We start from the raw sequence: 22070 nt of genomic DNA, 5'->3' as shown, positions 1-22070 counted from the left end.
ATCCCTGCAGACAGATGGCATTGCATCTTTATGACCAATCCATTTCGAGGTAACCATGGGGACCCAATACACAGAATTAAGCCACAATCTGACTTGGTTTATTTCTTGGGCTCCCCACTGCCATCCTTCTCTGGTGCCTCATTGTGGTGTTTGGGTGAGCCCAGGCAATTACAGAGTGTAAACTCTGGCAAGGTTTCCACACCAAGCTGGAAAAGCTATGTGTCTGTTGTTCGAGGACCAGTCTAGCAAAGCATGGAGGGGCTCACCCCTCAAGGCTTAGACACTCCAGTCTGTGGAAAGGCAGAGCACAGAAACTCCTGTACAACATTGACTTTAGGAAGCCTGGGCTCAGCACTGGAGAAGGGGTGGCCTGCATCCTTACTGCCCCAGATTCTCAAAGTAACTAAGCCAGAGGCTAAGAACCAGGTGTCCTGGAAATGACACCCAAACTCACAGTCCTGGACGTGCTTGTTTCCAGGCTCATCTCACCACCATTGCCATGCAGGAAGCAAGATCTCATCTCCTTCTTCCTCAAGATCACGTATCCAGGCACAGAGATCTCTCGATGCACCGACAAGGGGTGGGGAGAGAAAATAGTGGCTCCTTGTCTGAGGAACAAAGTGGCTGGATGGATGCCACCTAAGTGTGCCAAGAGAAGGCCCTCACTCCAAAGACACCCACAAGGAGAACAAGGAGGCCTGAGCAGCACCCAGAAGTGGCCTGCCTATTCCACTGCCAGCCTCCCACAAGCCTCCTTGAACTGTGACTTAAGCCAATGTCATGATGCTGTTCCTGGCCTGGCATAGGAGGCTTTGGCATTCCAGTATCAAAGATTGTCACAGACGAGAAGAGGGAGTGAAAGGCTTTGAGTATTTAAGCAGAATCATGACAATAAGAAGACAAAAATCAGAACCCCTATAATAGCAATTTTGAACATAGCAACCTATTTCCACAAAATAGGGAGCCAGCTTTTCACAAGGAAATTTAGCAGAACTTAATGTACATAATAACTTAATTAACAATTAACCCTTACGTTTATACAACACTTTAAAGTTATACAGCACACTCATATACGTTTCCTTGTGTGGGCCCCACAACAACCCTGTGAGGTAGGTACTACAGGGATCACTCTGCCCATTGCACAGATAAGGAAACTAAGGCTCAGTGCAGAAAGGTTGAGTGTTGCCCAAGGTCACACAACTAATAAGAAGCCAAGCCAGGATTTGCCAAACAGAGAAGCAGTGTGGTTTAGTCAGGAAAGGGTATGTTGATCATAATTTGTGAGGCATCCACTCTAGGCCCGGCCCTGTGCTGTGTTCGAAAGAATGCTGGATTTGGGGGTCAGATGCTGTGTGATGTGGAGCAAGTCACCACCTCTTTGGCCCTTGGTTGGATTTCCTCTCCCCCACCACTTGTAAAAATGAGAGGCTTCAACTAGATGCCTTCTTTCATTCCTTTTAAAAATATGAGCTTAGGAATCTCAGATTAGGAAGGAAGCTTCGGATCCGTCCAGTCCAGCATGCATCAGGCTGTCCCGCCCCTGCCCAGTATCAGCTGGTCATTGCTTGAAGACTGGTAGTGAGGGGTAACCACTACCTCCCCAGGCATCATGGTCATCTTTGGGGCCACTTGCATTTTTTTTACAACTTTAATTTTTTCTTATAGCAAGCCCAAGTCCACTTTTCTTCAACTTCCCCCTGCTGTTCCTAGGTCTGCCTTCAATGCCAGGTCTTCCAACAGAACCACCCCCCTTTCCTACCCTCCCCTCTTCTCTCCCCTCCTCTCCTCTTTTCTCCCTCCCTTTCTCTTCCCACCCCCACTCTTACACACACACACACACACACACACACACACACACACACACACACACACACACACACACATCATATTGCCTTAGTAGAGTGTTTTAAAGGCAACCTACCAAACAATTACTGATTATGGTAAGAGAATTGTCTTTGGCTTCCACACCATACATAATGAAGGTTCAAACAAAATTAAATGTAGTGGCAGCTAGGTGGCGCAGTGGATAGAGCACTGGCCCTGGAGTCAGGAGGACCTGAGTTCAAATGTGGCCTCAGACACTTGACACTTACTAGCTGTGTGCCCCTGGGCAAGTCACTTCACCCCAATTGCCTCACCAAAAAAAAATTAATTAAAATAAATGTAAAGTCTAGGGAAAGTGCTGCACTTTAATTAATCAGAAACAGAATTACCAATATACCCTAGGGATACAAAGTTTAAAAAAAAAACACCTATGTTCATGTACATGAAGGGAAGTTCTCTGGTGTGAAAGAGTTGGAAGAAGTAGCTCCAAAGCCCCTCCCACCTCCCAGCTGGGAGACTCTGGGCAAGTCACTCCACCTCTAGGAGCCTTAGTTTCGCCATCTGTACAAGAAGGCTCATGGACAAGATGACCTCAAACATCTTTCCAGTTCTGAACTGATGATCCTATGGAAAAGAAGAACCAGAGACCCACTTCCTGTTTCTAGGTAGACTAGAGACCCAGAATGTTGCATACGCTGTCAGATGTGTTCACCATGAAGGCTTGTTTTGTAAAAATGACTTTTTTGTTATTGTTACAAAGGAGGAAAGGCAGGGTTTGGGGCAATGAGAGTGGTCTAAAAATAATATAAATACTAGAAGGATCCAGGACTGTATCAGTTCAGGGAACACTCCCCTCAAACAATGCAGACTATAACTGCCTATAATTTAGTCCATAAGGCCTGAAAAGTTGCCTGTGGCATATAGAAGTTATTTATTATGACTTGCCCAGGGTCACACAGCAAGTGTCTGGGTTAGGATTTGAACCCAGGTATTTTTAAATTCCAAATCTAGCACTCTACTCACTATGGAATGCTGCTTATTGTAAAAAATGAAAGCATACCATAAAGTAGGAAACTAGAAGATCCATCCCTTGCTAGATAAAAGAAGAGACCAGAGGAAAATAAGGCAAAGGATATAGACTAGAACAGATGGTCCTCATACTTTTACAATTCTGGCCAGTCCAGGGAACAGTGGAAAGAACAAGGAAGCTGGTGTAAAAAGACCTAGTTCAAACCCCAATTCTACTGCTTCCTAACCTATGTGATCTTGGAACAGTCACCAGGGCCTCAGTTTCCTCATTTGTAAAATGAATGGGTTGCCCAGTTGGCCTCAGAGGTCCTCTGGATCTATGGATTCCTTACTGTAAGAGGGGATGAGCAGCACAAACCTCTTTTCTTCCTTCCCTACCCTGGAAATTCGCGAATTGGAAAAGAAAAAATTTCTTGTGCGGCCAGCCCTTTCCAGTTCGGATGACTCTGCCAAGACTCAAACTGAGAAGTCCCATATTTCAGCTGACTCAGAATTAGAGTTGGAAAGGACCTTAGTCTAACTTCCTTGTTTTACAGATGAAGAAACTGAGGTTCAGAGAAGCAAAGCCAAATAGCTAACAAGGGGGAAAGACAGAGTTTTAACTCAGATTTTGGCACTCCCAGGCTGGGGTTCTTTTCTATTCGATCACCCTATATCACCTAGAGTAAGGGGATGTTTGGCTCCTTGCTGCTGCCCTATGGAATGACAATGGGAACTTCTGTTGGATGAGTCTTCTTCTTCTTCTTTTTTGGCAGGGCAATAAGGATTAAGTGACTTGCCCAGGGTCACACAGCTAGTAAGTGTCAAGTGTCTGAGGCTGGATTTGAACTCAGGTCCTCGTGAATTCAGGGCCAGTGCTTTATCCACTGCGCCACCCAGCTGCCAGATGAGTCTTCTTAATGGAACTTACTGTATCTATATCTATAGATAGATAGATAGATAGATAGATGATAGATAGATAGATAGATAGATAGATAGATAGATAGATAGATAGATAGATAGATAAAAGGTGATCATTAAAAGGAGGAATAATGCAGTGGGTCAAATGGAAGCTGGGTTTGGATGATGACATTGTACAAGGAAGATGTTCAAATCAAACATGTTTTGGCTGCAGTTTCCCCCAAATGTGGAGCATGTATAGCTAGACACACAGTGAGGCTGGAGGCAGAGGATGACAAAGCACCCCATGTGGGAGTGGAGAGGGAGACGTCAGTTAGGGGCATAGATGGAAGAGAGTAGTCCAATCCCCTTGTTTAACAGATGAGGAAACAGAGCCAGGAGAGTTAAGTTACCTTGCCCAAGGCCACACAGCTTTAAGTGTCAGAGACAGGACTGGAACCCAGATACTCCGACTCTGTTTTCAGCCCTTCTTCTACGGCCCCATCCCGGCCACCACTTACTTATCAGGCCCGAGGCAACCTTCAGCAGTGTGTTTCTAACACGACCTTGAAGGTATCCAGCCCAGCAGATCCTGGCCCTCCCTTGGCAGTGGACGTGCCATTATTCTAATTGTTTTTTGTGATTCTGACATCAGGACAGCCAGGGAGGGAAGGTACTGCGGATGTTATCCTCATTAAAGTGAAGAGAAGTTGGTGACTAAATATGGCCTCAAAGCCAGGAAAGAGCAAATGCAAGATTCAAACCCAGGTCTCTCCTGACTCGAACACCAGTAACACTGTGCCTTTCCCTACATTCTAATTGACATGTGTATGTCTAGTTTTCATGGACTTCTGAGAATATCCTTTCTTTAGCATAAGCTCATGAAAGGTACCTCAGTTCACTTGGCTTCAGAGAGTCTCGACCTTTCCTCTTGAGTTTTTGTCAAACCTTTTGTCATTTTCCTTAACTCTTTTCAGACCTCTCCCTGTCTGATTATGTAGTTTTGAAATTTGAAGTTCCGAATGGAACTGTGTATTCCAATAAAGGTGCAAGTGATACTGAGTAGCAAAGATTGGGTGCTTATCATGGTCGGCAGCTGCAAGGGAGGTTCATGATGTCATTTTCCTACAGATGTATCAGACCACATCTGTGTGAATATCTTCTTGGTAGCTTCAAGTTTTTATTTTATTTTTTGAATGAGACTTAGCGACTCTAATGTTCTAAGTTACAGACAAGTTGCCAACCTGAACCAGTGAAGGGAGCTTCCACACACTTGGTAAAATTACAGGTTCTGACCTTCTTCCCACAAAAAAAAAGACTATGTGCTGCATAATGGGGCAAATAAATAAGCAATGGTTCCATGGCACCAAAGGCAATTCCAAAGCTTGATCTTTATAATCTTTGGTCTTGTTCTGTTTCTTCCTCATCAACCCATTTCAGAGGAGTGATGTGGCAGGTGGACTTGGACCGGCTGCATTTCACATCAGGAACCGTTCTAGGATCCCCTACTGGAAAGCAGAGGAAATGGACATGCATTAGAAGTGCAATCTTAAATCTCTCCTGGAGTGACAAAGAAGAGATCACAACATCTCCATTGGAAGAGACCTCAAAGTTCAATGAGCCCAACCCATGCCCATCCCTGGCAAGTGGTCATCAGCCTCTGCTTGAAGATCTCCAATGTCTCTGGTGGTAGCCCATTCCACTGACAGCTAGCTCTAGTGATTAGGGACTTCTTCCTGACCTTAAGCCTCTGAGATCTCTTTATTTGGCCAACTCTTCCTAGCTGGGGGTTGGAGAAGAAAAGGCAAATGAGGAAGGGAAGGGTACTTCTTCCTTCCCCAGGTAGGAGAGAAGATAGTAACTATGGCAAGGGACCGTGTGAAGAGCAGAAAAACAGCTGCCATAACTGCTTTTGGCCAAGAGGCAGAAATCTCTCCTTCCTCTGCCACTGTCCCAAGGTGGCCCTGCCTCTGTATGGTGCTCAGCAAGATGACTGAGGAAACAGCCCTGGAATACTTGGAGTACCTACAAAGAAAATCTTGGTAAAACAGATGAGAGTCTAAAGCATTTCCAAAGAAGCTTTTTCAGGGACTGGGGAGAAACAACAACAATAACAACAAAACCAAACCCTGATGAGCAGTTCATAAGACCTGAAATAGGTCATTCGTCTGAGGACAGTTATATAGCTTTGCAAATACTCCTTGGCAGCCACAGTAAAGTACAACTGCCTCTTGGACAGGCATCAATAAACATGCATATCATAGACTCATCTACTCTTTAAGTGACAACACAGGGTCACTTGTATAACCCAGTGGGATGTGGGAGAAGTGCTATCTGAGAAAGATTATACTTCCATTCTTTGAGGGATCCATGATTGCAGAGAATGCTTCCTGAAATGGTGCAAACTCCAACCTATCCACACTCTTCCTCCTCCTCCACCACCACCACCACCACCACCACCACCAATACCTAACATTAATATAGCACCTACTACTATGTGCCAAGCACAGTGCTAAGAACTTCATAATCATTATGTCATTTGATCCTCACAACAACTCCTGAGGTAGGTGCTACTGTTATCCTCATTTTATAGATGAAGAAAATGATTCAGGCAGAGTTAGTTAAATGCCTTGCCCAGGGTCACATAGCTAGTAAGTGTTTGAAGCTGTATTTGAACTCAGATCTTCCTGACTCCAGGGACAGTGTTCTATCGATTGTATAACCCAGCTGCCCATAACTACTCATGGGCAATTTTTGTCTATGTCTTCTGGCAAATGTTCGATGGAGGACTGAGTCAACAAATGTACTGGGGGCCTCCTGCTAGATCTTTTGATGTTGCCAAAGCAGCAGGCTGGGTACCCATTGGTTATCCCTCTCTCTTATCATAGAGCTGACCCATCTCCTTTGTTCTTTATCTCTCTGGCCATTTTCTGAATGACACTTGTTATGTGTACTTCATACACACTCACAACCACTACAAAGCTTTCCATAGCCCTTTGGGTCACCTTCAACTTTAATTCTTTGGAAACTATGATATACCATGATTCACCTCCATACAGCAGCAGCAGCAGAATACTGATGTTATAGAATTAGACTGTTGCTTCAGAGAAAAGTATGAGATTATTAAAAGCACTATGCAATAATCCAGATCACTCTTCTTCACATTTAATTCCGGAATTCTGGGCTCAAATAATTGCTCATCCACAATAGTGTTCTTGTTCTCTCTCTCTCTCTCTCTCTCTCTCTCTCACTCGCTCTACACACACACACACACACACACACACACACACACACACACACACACACACACACACACATTTATAGATGAGGCAGCTAGATGGATCAGGCGATAGAGTGCTGGACCTAGAGTTAGGAAGAACTGAATTCAAATCCAGTCTCAATTACTATCTATGTGTGAGTGTGAGTCACTTAACTTCTGTATTCCTTAACTGAAGGAAATGGAAAACTATTTCCATGTATCTTTGACAAGAAAATGCCATACAGGAGCACAAAGAGTCAGACACAACTGAACAATATCGCATACATATGTATTAATGTACGTTACATGTATGTGTATCTATCTATCTATCTATCTATATATCTATACATACTAATGGACTAACTCTACTAGCTGTCCACCCAATTGCATATCAGAGAAATTCTTTATCTGTTTGGCTTTTCCATGTGAATAACGAGGCTGAACTCCATTTGAGTTATGATGGATCTCATTTAAAGGTTACTACAATGTTGTGAGGCTGATAGAAACAGTACAATGTCATCCTCCAATAAGCAGAGCTGAATGATCTCACCATCAACCAAATCCAATGTCTTTTTTTTGTTTGTTTGTTTTGTTTTTAGTGAGGCAGTTGGGGTTAAGTGACTTGCCCAGGGTCACACAGCTAGTAAGTGTTAAAGTGTCTGAGACCGGATTTGAACTCAGGAACTCCTGAATCCAGGGCCAGTGCTTTATCCACTGCGCCACCTAGCTGCCCCCGATCCAATGTCTTTTACAGTCAACAAATAAAACAATGGAAATGTGTGTTCTGTACCTCTTTTGGCCAACTGCGTGACTGTGGAGATGTGCTTCACTTCAGAATGGCATTTGTTTGTCTCTCATACCTTTGGCAAGGATGCCAGATTATAATATTATATAAGATAAAATATGCATTATGTAGGGAATAAGATTGTGGATAAGGAATGGGGCTCCCCCTAGACTCACCACCTACTTCATATCCATCTATTTCACCATATTAAAGGGACTCATCTCTAACCCAAAACTTGCTCATTGATGTATAAAAAGCTTTCTGAGTCCATCTTTCAATGTTAGTCATGGAAGGGCTCTGCAGAGTGGTGAGAACACTTTGTTGCAGGCACTGGTTCCCCACTCCACATTTCTGGGCCCCCTCTGGCACCATGGGGATCTTCTCCCACCTGAAATGTCTCATCAGGAAAGAATCTCCTGCTGAGATCTTGCCAAGAAGCAGAAGGAAGAGTGTTAGCTGACAAGGAGGTGAAGCTTCCCAGGTCTCTTCACATGAGAGGTGAGAAGGACAAGGTGAAAGGTCACCATTTGCTTTCTGTTGCCTCCTGGTTAGTGAAAAAGTCTGAGAGAAAATTTAATATCATAACCCATTTATCCATCGATTGTCTCCATGTGTCTAAGGTTTCTGGTACAATGAGAACAAATTCACAGCTGTTTAAATGACTTCAGGCTGGAAAGAATTCTTTTGAGAGCAGTACAGAGAGAACGAACAATGCTCTGGTTGCTGGGCTCGAGCCCAATGTGTCTGCTGGACATTCCCCAGAAATGGCCTCGGGGCTTTTGCACAGGTGGCTGGTCGCCCCGTCTGCCACTTGGGAGTCCCAGCTTCCTTCAAAGTACAATCCTGGTGCCACGTCCTACATGCAGTAATGACAGTCAGAACTGATATTTATAGAGCACGACAAGGTTTTACAAAGTTCTTTACAAATAGTATCTCCTTTGAGCCTCATAACAACCCTGGAAGGTAGGGAATGCTATTTTCCTCCATTTTACAGGTGAAGAAACTGAGGCTGAAAGGGTTTAAGTGACTTGACCTGGGTCACATAGCTAGTAAGTGTCTGAAGTAGAATTCAAACTCAGGTGTTCTTCCTTGCAATTCCAGCACTCCATCTATCCACTGCATCATCTAGTTAATTAACTTTGTTTCCTAGGAAACTCTAAATATGAATACCAACAAAAGAAAAAACCTAAAAGACATTTTCTTTGTGGGCAGGATCTAGACCTTGGAGGGTTGGATGGTGGTCTATGTTCAAATCCATAAGTTCAAATCCATCCTTAGGCTGCAGAGGAGCTATGAGATGATGTCCAAACCCATATACCTAGGCCTTTTGTTGTTGTTCAATCATTTCAGTCCTGTCCAAATCTTCATAACCCTGGGTGGGGTTTTCTTGGCAAAGGTACTAAAGTGATTTACTATTTGCTTCTTCAGATCATTTTACAGATGAGAAAACCAAGGCAAACAGGGTGAAGTGACTTGTCCAGGTTCACATAGCTACTAAGTGTTTGAGGCTGGATTTGAGCTCAGGAAGAGAAGTCTTCCTGACTCCAGGCCCAGCACTCTATCCACTGTGTCACATGGATACAAAAGGCATATGAGGTTAACCATTAAATACCCAAATTGAGACAATTTATTGATCTATTGGTTAACACAGAGTCCACTGTTGACAGTACTAGAAACCCAGGGAAGTCAGAGGCTATGCTTTACTAGCATAACAATTTTACCAACTATTGATGAAAAGCACATTCGCTGTTTGCATAGACAAGCCACTATTCAAGTAGTTCCTTAACTGCATGTAATATATGCACAGCTCTCATCTGCCTATCCACAGATACTGTTCCTAACCCCCTCAGTCAAGCATACACTTTCATTTGTTTTCCCCAAACAGTGCTAGTTTCTTGCTCCACTTACATCTCCTTCGCAGAAGTCCTCCTCCACTGATGACCTCTCCCACAGCCTGTCACTGTGGCATTGTAGTGAGTCCCTGAGAGCTGTGCTGGTGGATCATAAGCCTGGGCAGGCTTCAAGGAAGGGCCTGGTGGTAAATGTCATCATCTCTCATGTCTATCGTCTTCATACCAACACAGCAAAGGATGAAGAAACATCACCAGGTTGACCACAGTGTGATTCCTTTCTTTTTGGCCAAAGTATTTCCTGAAGGACCTCTATTAAGGTGTGGAGGGGTTTTGATCTTTGTCAGAAGAAAGGGTAGTCTTGTTGATGAAATCACAGGTCCATGAAGTATTGACAAACCAACAGGTTTACTGATCCACCCAGTGAATCACCCAAGATCCCTTGGGAGCAATGGCATGTGGACAATAAGACAGTGGATCAAGAGTTCAGGGTATATTCTGTGGCCAGGGCACCGAGTAATGTTAACTCATCCACATGGTAACCAAACTCATGACTTGGAAATGGCACTATGTTGTAATCCAAAAAGTCATCTACCTAAGTTTGCTAAATATACATGTATGTCTTTTGTTTGTTTGTTCGTTTTTAATTATGAAAGGATTTTATGATTTGCCAGTTACATGTAGAGATAGTTTTCAACATTTGTTTTTAGAAGATTTCTACTTTCCAATTTTTTCCCTCCCCCCCTCCCCAAGACATCAAGTAATCTGATACAGGTTATATTTGTACAGTCACATTAAACACATTTCTGCATTAGTCATGTTATAAGAGAAGAATCAGAGCAAAAAGAAATAACCTCAAAGAATAAGAACAGCACCAAAACCAAAAGAAATAGTATGGTTCAACCTGCATCTGTATTCCACAGGTTTTTTCTGGATTTGGAGAACCTTTTCCATCATGAGTCCTTTGGAACTATCATCTTGTACCCTTGTATTGCTGAGAAGAATCAAGTCTATCACAGTTGATCAACACATAATGTTGATAATAGTGTACAATGTTCTCCTGGTTCTGCTCATCTCACTCATCATCAGTTCATGCAAGTCCTTCCAGGTTTCTCTGAACTCCTCCTGCTCATCGTTTCTTACACCACAGTAGAATTCCATTACATTCATATACCATAACTTGTTGAGCCATTCTCCAATTGATGGGCAGACCCTCAATTTCTGATTTCTTGACACCACAAAAAGAGCAGCTATGAATATTTTTGTACATGTGGGTCCTTTTCCCTTTTTTATGATCTCTTTGGGAAAAAGACCCAATGGTGGTATTGCTGGGTCAAAGGGTATGCACAGTTTTATAGCCCTTTAGGCATAATTCCAAATTGCTCTCCAGAATGGTTGGTTCAGTTCACAGCTCCACCAACAATACATCAGTGTTCCAATTTCTCCACAGCTTCTCCAAGATTTATTTTCCTTTTTGTCACATTATCCAATCTGATAGGTGCCAGGTGGTTCCTGAGTTGTTTTAATTTGCATGTCTCTAATCAATAGTGATTTAGAGCATTTTTTCATATGTCAATAGATAGCTTTGATTTTTTCATCAGAAAACTGCCTGTTCATATCCTTTGACCATTTCTCAATTGGGGAATGACTTGGATTCTTATAAATTTGATTTAATTCCCTATATATTTTAGAGATGAGGCCTTTATCAGAAGTACTGGCCTCAAAAATTGTTTCCCAGCTTTCTGCCTCCCTTCTAATTTTGGATGCATTGCTTCTGTTTGTACAAAAACTTTTTAATTTAATGTAATCAAAATCATCCATTTTGCATTTCATAATATTCTCTATCTCTTGTTTGGTCATAAACCATTCTCCTTTCCAAAGATCTGAAAGGTAAACTATTCCTTCCTCTCCTAATTTACCTATGGTACCACCTTTTATGTCTAAATCATGTACCCATTTTGACCTCATTTTAGTATAAGGTATAAAATGTTGGTCTATGCCTAATTTCTTCCAGTTTTCCCAGCAGTTTTTGTCAAATACTGAGTTAACATAATCAACCACATCAATAAGAAAACCAACCAAAATCATATGATTATCTCAATAGATGCAGAGAAAGCTTTTGACAAAATACAGCACCCATTCCTAATAAAAAACATTAGAGAGCTTAGGAATAGGTGGTGCTTTCCTTAAAATAATAAGCAGTATCTACCTAAAACCATCATCAAGCATTGTATGTAATGGAGATAAGTTAGAGGCCTTCCCAATAAGATCAGGGATGAAACAGGCATACCCACTATTACCTTTATTATTTAATATTGTACTAGAAATGTCAGCTTTAGCAATCAGAGAAGAAAAAGGGATTAAAGGAATTAGAATAGGCAAGGAGGAAACAAAACTATCACTCTTTGCAGATGATATAATAGCATACTTAGAGAATCCTAGAGAATCAACTCAAAAATTACTTGAAACAATTAACAACTTTAGCAAAGTAGCAGGGTATAAAATAAATCCACATAAATTATCAGCATTTATATACATGACCAACAAAGTCCAGCAGATAGAAAGAGAAACTCCATTTAAAGCAACAATAGACAATATACATATATGTCTTAACCAAACTAAGTCAGACTGAGAGGAATAAGTCATGAGACAAATGTGGTCAAGCCTAAAATAACAGATGACAAGGTGCCTAAATCCACTTCCTTGCTAGTCCACTTATTATCACATGTGAGGTTTATGATTGTTAGCATAATGTGTTAAGAAAACTTAGTCAGTGCCTTAGAACACCTCAAGACAATGGGCCTAAGCAGCTGGCGGGGCCAATGGAAAGCTCAGAGAGAGAAGGGGTGGTAGAAAACAGCCCTAGTTAGAAGACTTCAAACTTACCAGTTAGAGATTGGCACCGCTTTGACTTCATTTGGTAACCACGATGGGCTAAGAATTCCGCGGCTTTCTAGAAAGAACAAAGAACAGAAATGATTCTTCTCCTAAAGGTGGCACACAAACTATCATTTCTGCCTCTGGCGTGTCCAAAACAAAGTTCTAGTTCCCCAAGATATGATATTACTTCTCAAAGGCCCCAAAGAAGAATATTATTCAAATGTACAGGAACAAGGGTATGAAAATCTATTACTTATTCTTTGAAAGCAACTCTAAAATCCATGAGTATGACTAAACTGCAGAGATCCGGTGAGCTCAGGCAGGAGCTAGAACAAGAGAAGGAGACCAACCACCAACTGAAGTTATGAAGGTAGAAATGTCAGGACTTGCCGAGTGATTGGACAGATTGAAAAGTCTAGGCTAACACCCAGGTTATGAGCATGGTGGCAACCTCAATGGCAACAGGAAAGTTAGGAAGAGAAGAGGATCTGAAGCATGAGATAATGAACTGCATTTTGTACATGTCTGGAGGTAGGATACCCAGTTCAAGATGTGCAATAGACAGCTGGCAATAGGAGATTAGAGGCCAGGAAGGAAACACTGCTAGGTGACATCCCAAAAAAGAGAAAAAGACCTATCTGTACAAAAATATTTATAGCAGCTCTTTTTGTGGTGGCTAAGAATTGGAAATCAAAGGAATACCCATCAATTGGGGAATGGCTTGTTTACAAGCTGTGGCATATGATGGTGATGGAATATTACTGTGCTATAAGAAATGGCAAGCAGGATGATTTCAGAAATGCCTGGAAAGACTTACATGAACTGATGTATAGTGAAGTGAACAGAACCAGGAGAACATTGTGCACAGTGACAGCAATATTGTTTGATGAAGAACTGTGAATGACTTAACTATTCTCAGCAACACAATGATCCAAAACAATCCCAAAGGACTAATGATGAAGCATACGATCCACCTCCAAAGAAAGAACTGATTTTGATTGAATGCAGACTGAAGCAGGTGATTTTCACTTTCTTTCATTTTTTTCTTTTATTCAAGTTTTCTTGTACAAAATGATTAATACAGTAATGTTTTACATCATTGTACATATCTAACCTATATCTAATTGCTTACTGCCTCAGGGAGAGGGGAGTGGGAAGAGCCAGCAAATGCAACTGAGGAGCAAATGGAGAAGCAGAGAAAATCAGCATCACACAAAATCGAGGCAAATTAACATCTAGGGGAAGAGGGTGATCCATAGTGTCCAAAGCAGCAGGGAGGTCGAAAAGGAGAAAGACTGAGAAAAGGCCATTGGATTTGTTAACTGAGAGATCATCGGGAACTTTGAAGAAAGCAATTTCAGTAAAAAAGCTGAGCTTGGAAGCCAGAATTTGGAAGTCTGAAAATAAAATGCCAGGGGAGGAAGTGGAGGTATTGATTCAAGACAGTCTTCTCAAGGAGTTTAGCCAGGAAAGAGAATAGAGATGAGGACAATAACTGGCAGAGATGGACGATTCAAATGAGAGGTTTCTAAGGTAGTGCACAAATACTATCATCCTGGTTTTACAGACGAAATAATATGGTGCCAATGTGGTAAAACGACTAACTGATGGATACATGGATACTGCCAGAGTGAAAATTCAAACTCAGGTCTTTTCACTCGCAAATCACTGAAATACCCATACCAAGAAAATCTTACAGAAGGAGCCCCTCTCTTTTCACCATACCTAAAAGTTCATTCTCAGCACTCCATGATTTTCTAGTCAGAAGGTTTGAAGCCAGAAACCTGATGCCCTAAGTTCCCCATAAATGTAAGAGTTTGAGAAAGAAGCACTCAGAGGCATCTTGCTCTGTGAGCTAATATTCAGTTGCGTTCACCAAGGTTTTACTAAATGTTTATTGCGTGCAAAGCACTTTTCTTTTTTTCAATTCAGCAAACATTTATTAGGAATTTAAAACATACAAGGCAATGTGCTAGGTGCTGGGGAAACAAAGACAGAAATGAAACCATCCCTGCCCTCAAGGAGCTTATATTATATATTCCTTCATCTCTCTCCCATCTAATTGCAAAGGACTTTTCTAAGTCGTAGAGATATAAGAATGAAAGGAGGGGAAAGGTCAGAAATGGCATGTAATTAGCTTAGCATCTTTTCTTGCCCCAGAAAGTGCAAATATATCTCACTCCCAAAGAATTCCATGAAATTGAATCAAGCAACAAGGAATTCTCATAATGGACAAGTAACTTACCCCACCCACCCACCCCCACATTCACCTGGAATAAAGTCACAACCCAAAAAAGACCCAACAGCTCCTATGGTTCCCAATGATGTTTACATGACCATCAACTGAAGTGACCACGTGACAGGTTTACTGCCATCTTGGCAACAGCCCCTCACCTGGTCATCTCCAGAAAGTACTCTTGCCGTACCTAGTTGATACTGTAATTAAGTTACTGTGGGCAATCAACATTTGTTTGGTGAATTCAAAAACTCCTCAGAGAGCTTTCTATAGAATCACAGATTATCTGAGTTGAGAGAGATCTCGAGGGGCAGCTAAGTGGCTCAGTGGATAGAGAACCGGTCCTGGATTCAGGAGGACCTGAGTTCAAAATCCGGCCTCAGACCCTTGACACTTACTAGCTGTGTGACCCTGGGCAAGTCACTTAACCCCAATTGTCTCACTTAAAAAAAAAAAGAGAGAGAGACCTTGTATAACTTCTCCCTGAATAAGAATCCTCTCCACAATGGCCCAACAAGTGCTTGGTCAGCTTTGTACTAAGGATATCTAGAGAGCAGGAGCCTATTCCCTTCTAGTAAAGCCCATTTCATAGATGGAAAGTTTGACCAAACTGAAATCTGCCTCCCTGCACCTGCTCCTACCTGCCCTTGTATCTGCTCTCAGCAACCAAGTGGAAAAAGGCTAATCCTCTTTCACATGAAAGCCCTTCAAATATGTGAAATGGAACTTTCCCTTGGCCCTTTCAGCTTGGCGGGGTCTCCAGGCTGACTTTTGCTAGGCTAATGGCTTTTGACAGAAATCAATTAACAAGACATTTTCTTGACCGTATGTTGGAAACGCCCCATGAATGCTCTCAGAGCAGGACAACAGCAGGGCACACTGGCCCCTTAAGACTGATGTCTCCATCTTAGATGTATCTTAGTAAATATTCCTTGCTCTTCTACTCCATCCCTGAACACAGCTTTCTGGGAAAATGGTACCAGCTACACAGGCTCCTCACAATTCTGATGTATGATCTACTGGTCCTCAGAAAGCACCTAATTCCTCTGGATAATACTATCAGTGCCTAAAAAATGATAATATTGACCATCTTGTAGATTCAACAAGTCTTTTTAAAGATTGGGAATACAGAAGGCACTCAACTCCATCCCATTCCATAAGCATTTAGTTAGCTGGTTAGTTGGTTGGTTGGTTGGTTAGTTAGTTAGTTAGTTATTGTTAGCAAGATATCTTAAGGACTAGAGCAGAGGGATTAGCTTTTTTCTGCCCACCCCTCCACCCCTAATCCCTGTCTATGCTCTTTTCCGTTTCAATACTGCAAGTCCCGGTGTATGATAAAAGTACCACAAAAGGCAAGGAGAACCTAGGTGTCATTAGAAGAAGAAGAGTACCTAGAACTAGGGCACCAATAGAGCCCCTGGTCAGGCCAAGGCTCAGATACCACGATCAGTTCTGGGCACCACATTTTAGGGAGCACATGGACAAAGTGGAGCATTCCAGACAAGGGGCACTGGGAAAGTGAGAGGGTTCTTCTGCATGAGGAATCATGGAATGAGCTGGGGATATTTAGAAGAGAGAAGAGAAGACCTAGGAGAGGCATGACAGCTGCTGTCAAGCATCTGAACAGCTGGCATAAGATAACGGGATTAGCCTTGTTCTGCCCGACCCCTGATCACAGACCCACGAGCAGTGGGGATAAACTACAAAGAGCCATATTTAGACTGGGTACAAGAAAGAACTTTCCTAACAAGGAAAGTCATCCAACATTGTCTCTGAACTGGTGGCTCTGCCTTATTTGTGGTTTTCATGCAGAAGGCTAGAGGACCATTTGATGAAGACATTATTTTAAAATGCAGAGTAGACTAAGGCACCAGCTACTGGACCTGGGGGCAAGGGATGCCTGGGTTCAAATATGGCTCTGCCCTGAGCTTTGTGACCATAGTACAATAAACAGGGGAGAAGAATAGCCGGAGTGGCTACTTCACAAGGCTGTGTGAGAATCCAATAAGAGACATTCTTTAATCATGTATAGACAGTATTTACACACCTTAATGTGTACAGTGTAAATGTCGCAGCTGTTATTAGAGGGTATTCTCAGTCAGGCACATATTGACCTCTGAGGTCCCTGCCAACTTTGGGATTGTGTGAAGTCCCTGAAGCCCTGAGGGGCTTTGCTTCCTCACCCATAAAATGAAAGAGTTGGACTAGAAAATTATCACTAAGGTCCCATGGCGGCCACTTGTCAGTACTGTGTCCTGTAGACTCCTTATAGGCATGGGTTGGACTAGAAGGCCGTTCAGCTTTCCAACTTCTGTGATTCTGTGATTCATATGAATGGACCAACTCCAGCAAAACTCTACCGATGTTATTTTCAACAACTCATGCATTCTTTTAACATATACAAATATATATGTATATGTATACACATATACCCATATATTTGTGTATATCAGGGGGCACATGGTAGTTACAAGTCAGCAGTCTGAATATTGCAAGGAATACAAAGAAAAAATGACCTGGGCCCAGCCCTCACATGGTTCCTAATTCAGTAGGGAAGATGATTAGACAGGTACACAAAAGACTATAACATAAGGCAGGCCGTGACTACAATAATCTGGGGCTCTGGTCATTCAGAGACACAACCCAACTTCGATATATGCAGAGTGGGTCTTCTCCAGTATACGAATGTAAGCAACACGCACATATGTGCGCATACACACAAATAAAATTGTGATCAATGTACAGTGCACTACCAGCACGTATGAGCACTGTGAATAGAACCTTACCTCCCTGATAAGCATGTCTGCAAGAGCCCAATTGCCCTGAATGAGTTCAACAAATGTCGTATAGTCCATACAAGTTCACGGCAACACCATTTCTCATGGGGCGTGTGGTTTGATATGAAGACACACAATCTAGCCAGAGCCAGGTGTCCGTGCCTCAGGCTAATCTGCAGTCAGTAACTTTAGAGTGCCTTTCAACAAAGAACATTAAGACTGAACATAATTAGCATTCCCTCCATCAGTCGCCCCAACAGCTGCCACAGTGCATCATTTCTATTCACTCTTTGGTACGTAACACACAAAACTACCCATGCAAAGGAACCAAAAATCACTGCCCCATTTCTAAACCATGCCAAAGGCAAGAATGAGGCCTTTTCCATAGGCTGAGGGAGTCCTGGGAACAAATCTGAGTTAATAGTATAGCAGCACCTACTGAATCTGGTTAAGAAGGGGCTAGAGGGAGGTGGGGCCACTGCAGAGCAAGGGAGAATGAAGGCAATAGATACAGAATAATAGAAAACTAAGAATTTACTAGTACATATATTAATATTGGGAGACCTGAGATCACTAATAGCATAGTAAAGCATGGAACTTGGACAGAGGACCTGGGTTCAAACCCAACCTCTGTCACATATGACCTTGGACAAATCCCTTCACATTTGTGGGTCCTGATTTCTTCGTTAGTAAAATGAAGAAGCTATGTTTAATGATCTCTAGAGTCCATTCCAATCTTAAATTGAGTCATTAAGTCAAGTTAATAAGCATTGATTAAATGCCTACTATGTTCCAGGAACCTTGCTAAAAGCTGGATATACACAGAACAGCAAAAACAGTTCTTACCATCAAGGAGCATAAATTCTAATGGGTGACACAATATTAAAATATCTAGTTATACACAAAATATAGAAAGAGTTGATGGAAGATCGTCTCAGAGGGAAGATTCTAGCTGCTAAGAGTTTGGGGACAAACCTCTTAAAGAAGGAAGCATTTGGGCTAAGTCTTGAAGGAAGTAAGGAAAATTAGGAGGTAGAGGTGAAGAGGTTAAGCTGGATCATAAAGTACATGGAGAGAAGTAGTGTCTGAGACTGGGAAGTTAGCAAGGGGACACTAGGACGAGTTTTAAATGCCAGAGGATTTCGAATAGGGAGCCACTGAAGGTTACTGAGTAGGGGAGAAGAGGATGACATGGCCAGAACAACACTTGGCATCTGCATAGATGATAACTAGAGTGAGGAGACAGAGAAAGCAAGGTCTGATACATTAGGAAAGGTGAGATGTGAGAAGGGCCTGCGCCAGGTTGACAAACCTAAGTGGAGAAAAGGAGACATAAACAAGAGATGCTAAGAAGATTAAAATAGGAAAGGAAAGATCACATTAGGCAATAGAATGGATATGTATGGAGGAATCAGGGGTGGTATTGGGTTGTAAGCCTAGGTGCCTGGCAATACGGAGGCACCCTCGATGCTAATAGGGGATGTAGGAAGAGGGGAGCATTGGCAGGGGAAGAGAATGAGTTCGGTTGATGCATAGGGGGCATCCAGTTCAAGATATGAAAATGCCAGTTAGTGATGCAGGACTGGAGGTGAGGAGGAAGGTAAGGGCTGGATAAATAGATCTGAGAATCATCAGCATAGAGATGATCACTAAACTCCTCGGAGTTGATGACATCACTACATGAGAGGCTGATTCGGGCCTGTAACTTTGGAGAGAGACTAGCAGAGCAAAATGGTGCAGTGAAGAGAACAATATATTGGCAATCAGCTGAGATTTGCTGCCTCTAACAGTCACTATGGTCTAGTGACCATAGACAAGTCACTTAATCTTCCTAAGTCTCAATTTACTCAGCTGTAAAAATGGGGATAATAACAGGTATTGCCTATTGCCGGGAGGAGCAAATGAGATGATGTATTAACACATCTGGTAAACCTTAAAGTGCCCTGTAAATGCCAATTATTGTTACTGAGTGCTCTGTGTAGCCTAGAGCAGTTATATAACACCAATACCCAAGGCATCCAGGAAGATGAGGGCTGAAATAAGGCTCTGCTCTGTCTTCAAGGAGAATGAGACAAGAAGAGCTGTGCTACCTAGACTCACAATAAAAGGAGAGGTATATGTGTAGAATTCTACAATTATCCCATGCTAAGTGATATATATACCAACCACAAAACTGCAAAACTAAAACCATCATGTTAATTTCAAGAGACTTGAAATTTTTTTTTTAATTCTTTAATAACAATGAATCTAGGGGCGGCTAGGTGGCGCAGTGGATAGAGCACCGGCCCTGGAGTCAGGAGGACCTGAGTTCAAATCTGGCCTCAGACACTTAACATTTACTAGCTGTGTGACCCTGGGCAAGTCACTTAACCCCCATTGCCTCGCCAAAAAAACCAACAAAACAATGAATTTATCAATTACTATTTCAAGAAACTAAGAAATAAAAAGGTGGAAATTTTATATGGACTGGATACTTGCAGTCACTTCATTCATCTTTTCTCTTTCCCTTGAACTACTCAGTCACGACCAATTAAAAGGAAGGAGGACTATAAAGGAATGAGAACAGTGATGGGTCAGATGTGTATGGGAAGAACAACATTGGATTAGGGATTGTCAGTATGAGTAGAAGAGTATGACAATATGCTTCTCTACTACTTCCACACACACTCGTGTCCCCCACCCTCAAAAACTTCTCACTTGCTCCATCCATCCATCTGGCCATCTGTCCGTCCATCCGTATGTCCGTTCATCATCCATCCATCCATCCATCCACCCTCTCTAGCCTCTCTTTCATAATAAGACTCCTTTAGAAATCCATTGGTTCTTTCACTTCTTTTCCTCTCATTCTTTCCTTAACTCCCTGTAGTCTAGCTTCCCACCTCATCATGCAACCCAAACTGTTCTTTCTAAAATTAGTAATGGACTCTTAATGGTCAAATCCAATGGATGGCCTTTTCTCAGTCCTCAGCCTGCAACATTCTCCTGGATAGTCTCTCTTCTCTAGATTTTCCCAACATGCATCCCTCCTCGTTTTCTTTCTACCTGTCTAACTACTCAGTATCTGGGTCTTCCTCCACGTGTGTCCCCCATGGGTGTCTCCTGGACCCTCCCTTGGTGAGCCTGTCAATGGACACATCCTACTGTGTGTCCATGCAGATGACTCGCAGCTCTCTTTAGTCAGGCCTAGTCACTCTGGTGAGCTACGCTCATACATTTCCCATGCCCTCTTGGTCATCTCAAACTGACGGGCACCTCAAGCTCATGTTGAGCTCTCAAAGCTGCCAGTCTTCCAAACGTTCCTATGACTGCTAAGGGCATCATGCTCCTAGTCACCTTGACTCCTCCCTCTGAACCCCTATCACCAACCTGCTGCCAAGTCCTGGACCTTTGGAACATGTTGTGAGTATTCCCCCTTCTTTCCTCTGACACTGCCACCCCCTGGAGCAGGCCTTCATCCCCTCACACCCAAACTATTGCAATGCCTGCTAGGGGTCTACCTGCCTCAGTTCTCTCCCCACTCCAGTCCATCCCTGACTTACCTGTCAAACTAATCTTTCTACAGTGAGGGTCTAACCATGTTATCTCTCTTACATGGCTCCCTACTACCTCCAGCATCAATGATAAAATCCCCCCTTTGGTTTTTATGGCCTTTATGACCTGACCCCTTCTTATCTTTCCCATTTTCTTATGCCTTACTCTCTTCTATGTTCTCTCCCATTCTACTACACTGGCCTCCCACCGGTCGTTGCACAGACTCCATCTTCTGACTCTGTGCCTTTCTTCTGGCTGTGCCCCCTGCCTGGAATGCTCTCCCTCCTGCCTTCCCCTGTTTCCTTCAAGTCGCAGCTGAAATCCTCCCTTCTGCGATCCCAGCTTTCCCTGTGCTGATTATCACCAAGTGATCCTGTCTAGAGTGCATTGGTACATCATTATTTACATCTCACCTTCACTGTTAAACTGCCAGCTCCTTGAGAACAGGGATTGTTTTTGCCTTTCTTTACATCCCTGGGGTGCCTGGCACACAGTAGGTGCTTAATCGATGCTTGCTTGTTGACTAGACCTGGCAGGGAAACTCAAGAACTTGGGGTGTTTATTGAGGGGTGGGGAGGAGAGAAGAGAGAACTGACTAGGGCAGATTTCTTCAATAAAAGTACATACAAGCTTCACTAAGAAGGGTTTTTAGAGGAAATCACAGAGCCAGAGTTGACAGGAGCTTTAGAGGTTACCTAATTCAACTTCCTATCCATGACAGAACACTATGTAAAAACTTAGTAAGAACGAGCACAGCCCCAAAACAGAATGCACTGCCCTGGGAGGTGGGGGGGGGGCGCATGTCCCCCTCAGTGGAAGGTTTCAGCGGCTGGTTAGGCACCTTTTGTATGCCCCCCCCCCCCGCACCAGCCATCTCAGCCCCCGGATATGGAGGGCACTTAAGAAATGTGTTGACTGAATGGATGAGCGAATTAGGGGAAAAGAAAAGAAAAGCAACTGTTGTAATACCTTCCATATCGGCTCTATTAACTGCACAGTGCCTTTATTAAAGTCACAGCAG

At 42.8% G+C, this 22070-nt stretch overlaps 1 protein-coding gene across 1 annotated transcript in view; it reads right to left on the bottom strand.

Moving 5' to 3' along the window:
* Window positions 1-4660: 4660 nt before the first annotated feature.
* Window positions 4661-22070, bottom strand: part of LOC122734080 (sodium/hydrogen exchanger 2-like) — a 93339-nt gene continuing 75929 nt past the window's right edge. Inside the window, 2 exon segments of the mRNA XM_043974767.1 lie at window positions 4661-5240; window positions 12512-12578. Coding sequence (XP_043830702.1) covers window positions 5125-5240; window positions 12512-12578 — 183 coding nt within the window. The 3' untranslated portion in view covers window positions 4661-5124.

Source organism: Dromiciops gliroides, chromosome X (assembly GCF_019393635.1).
Source record: "Dromiciops gliroides isolate mDroGli1 chromosome X, mDroGli1.pri, whole genome shotgun sequence".
Classification (NCBI taxonomy): Eukaryota; Metazoa; Chordata; class Mammalia; order Microbiotheria; family Microbiotheriidae; genus Dromiciops; species Dromiciops gliroides.
Note: the sequence above shows the minus strand (reverse complement) of the source record. Positions and strands in the feature narration are given on the sequence as shown.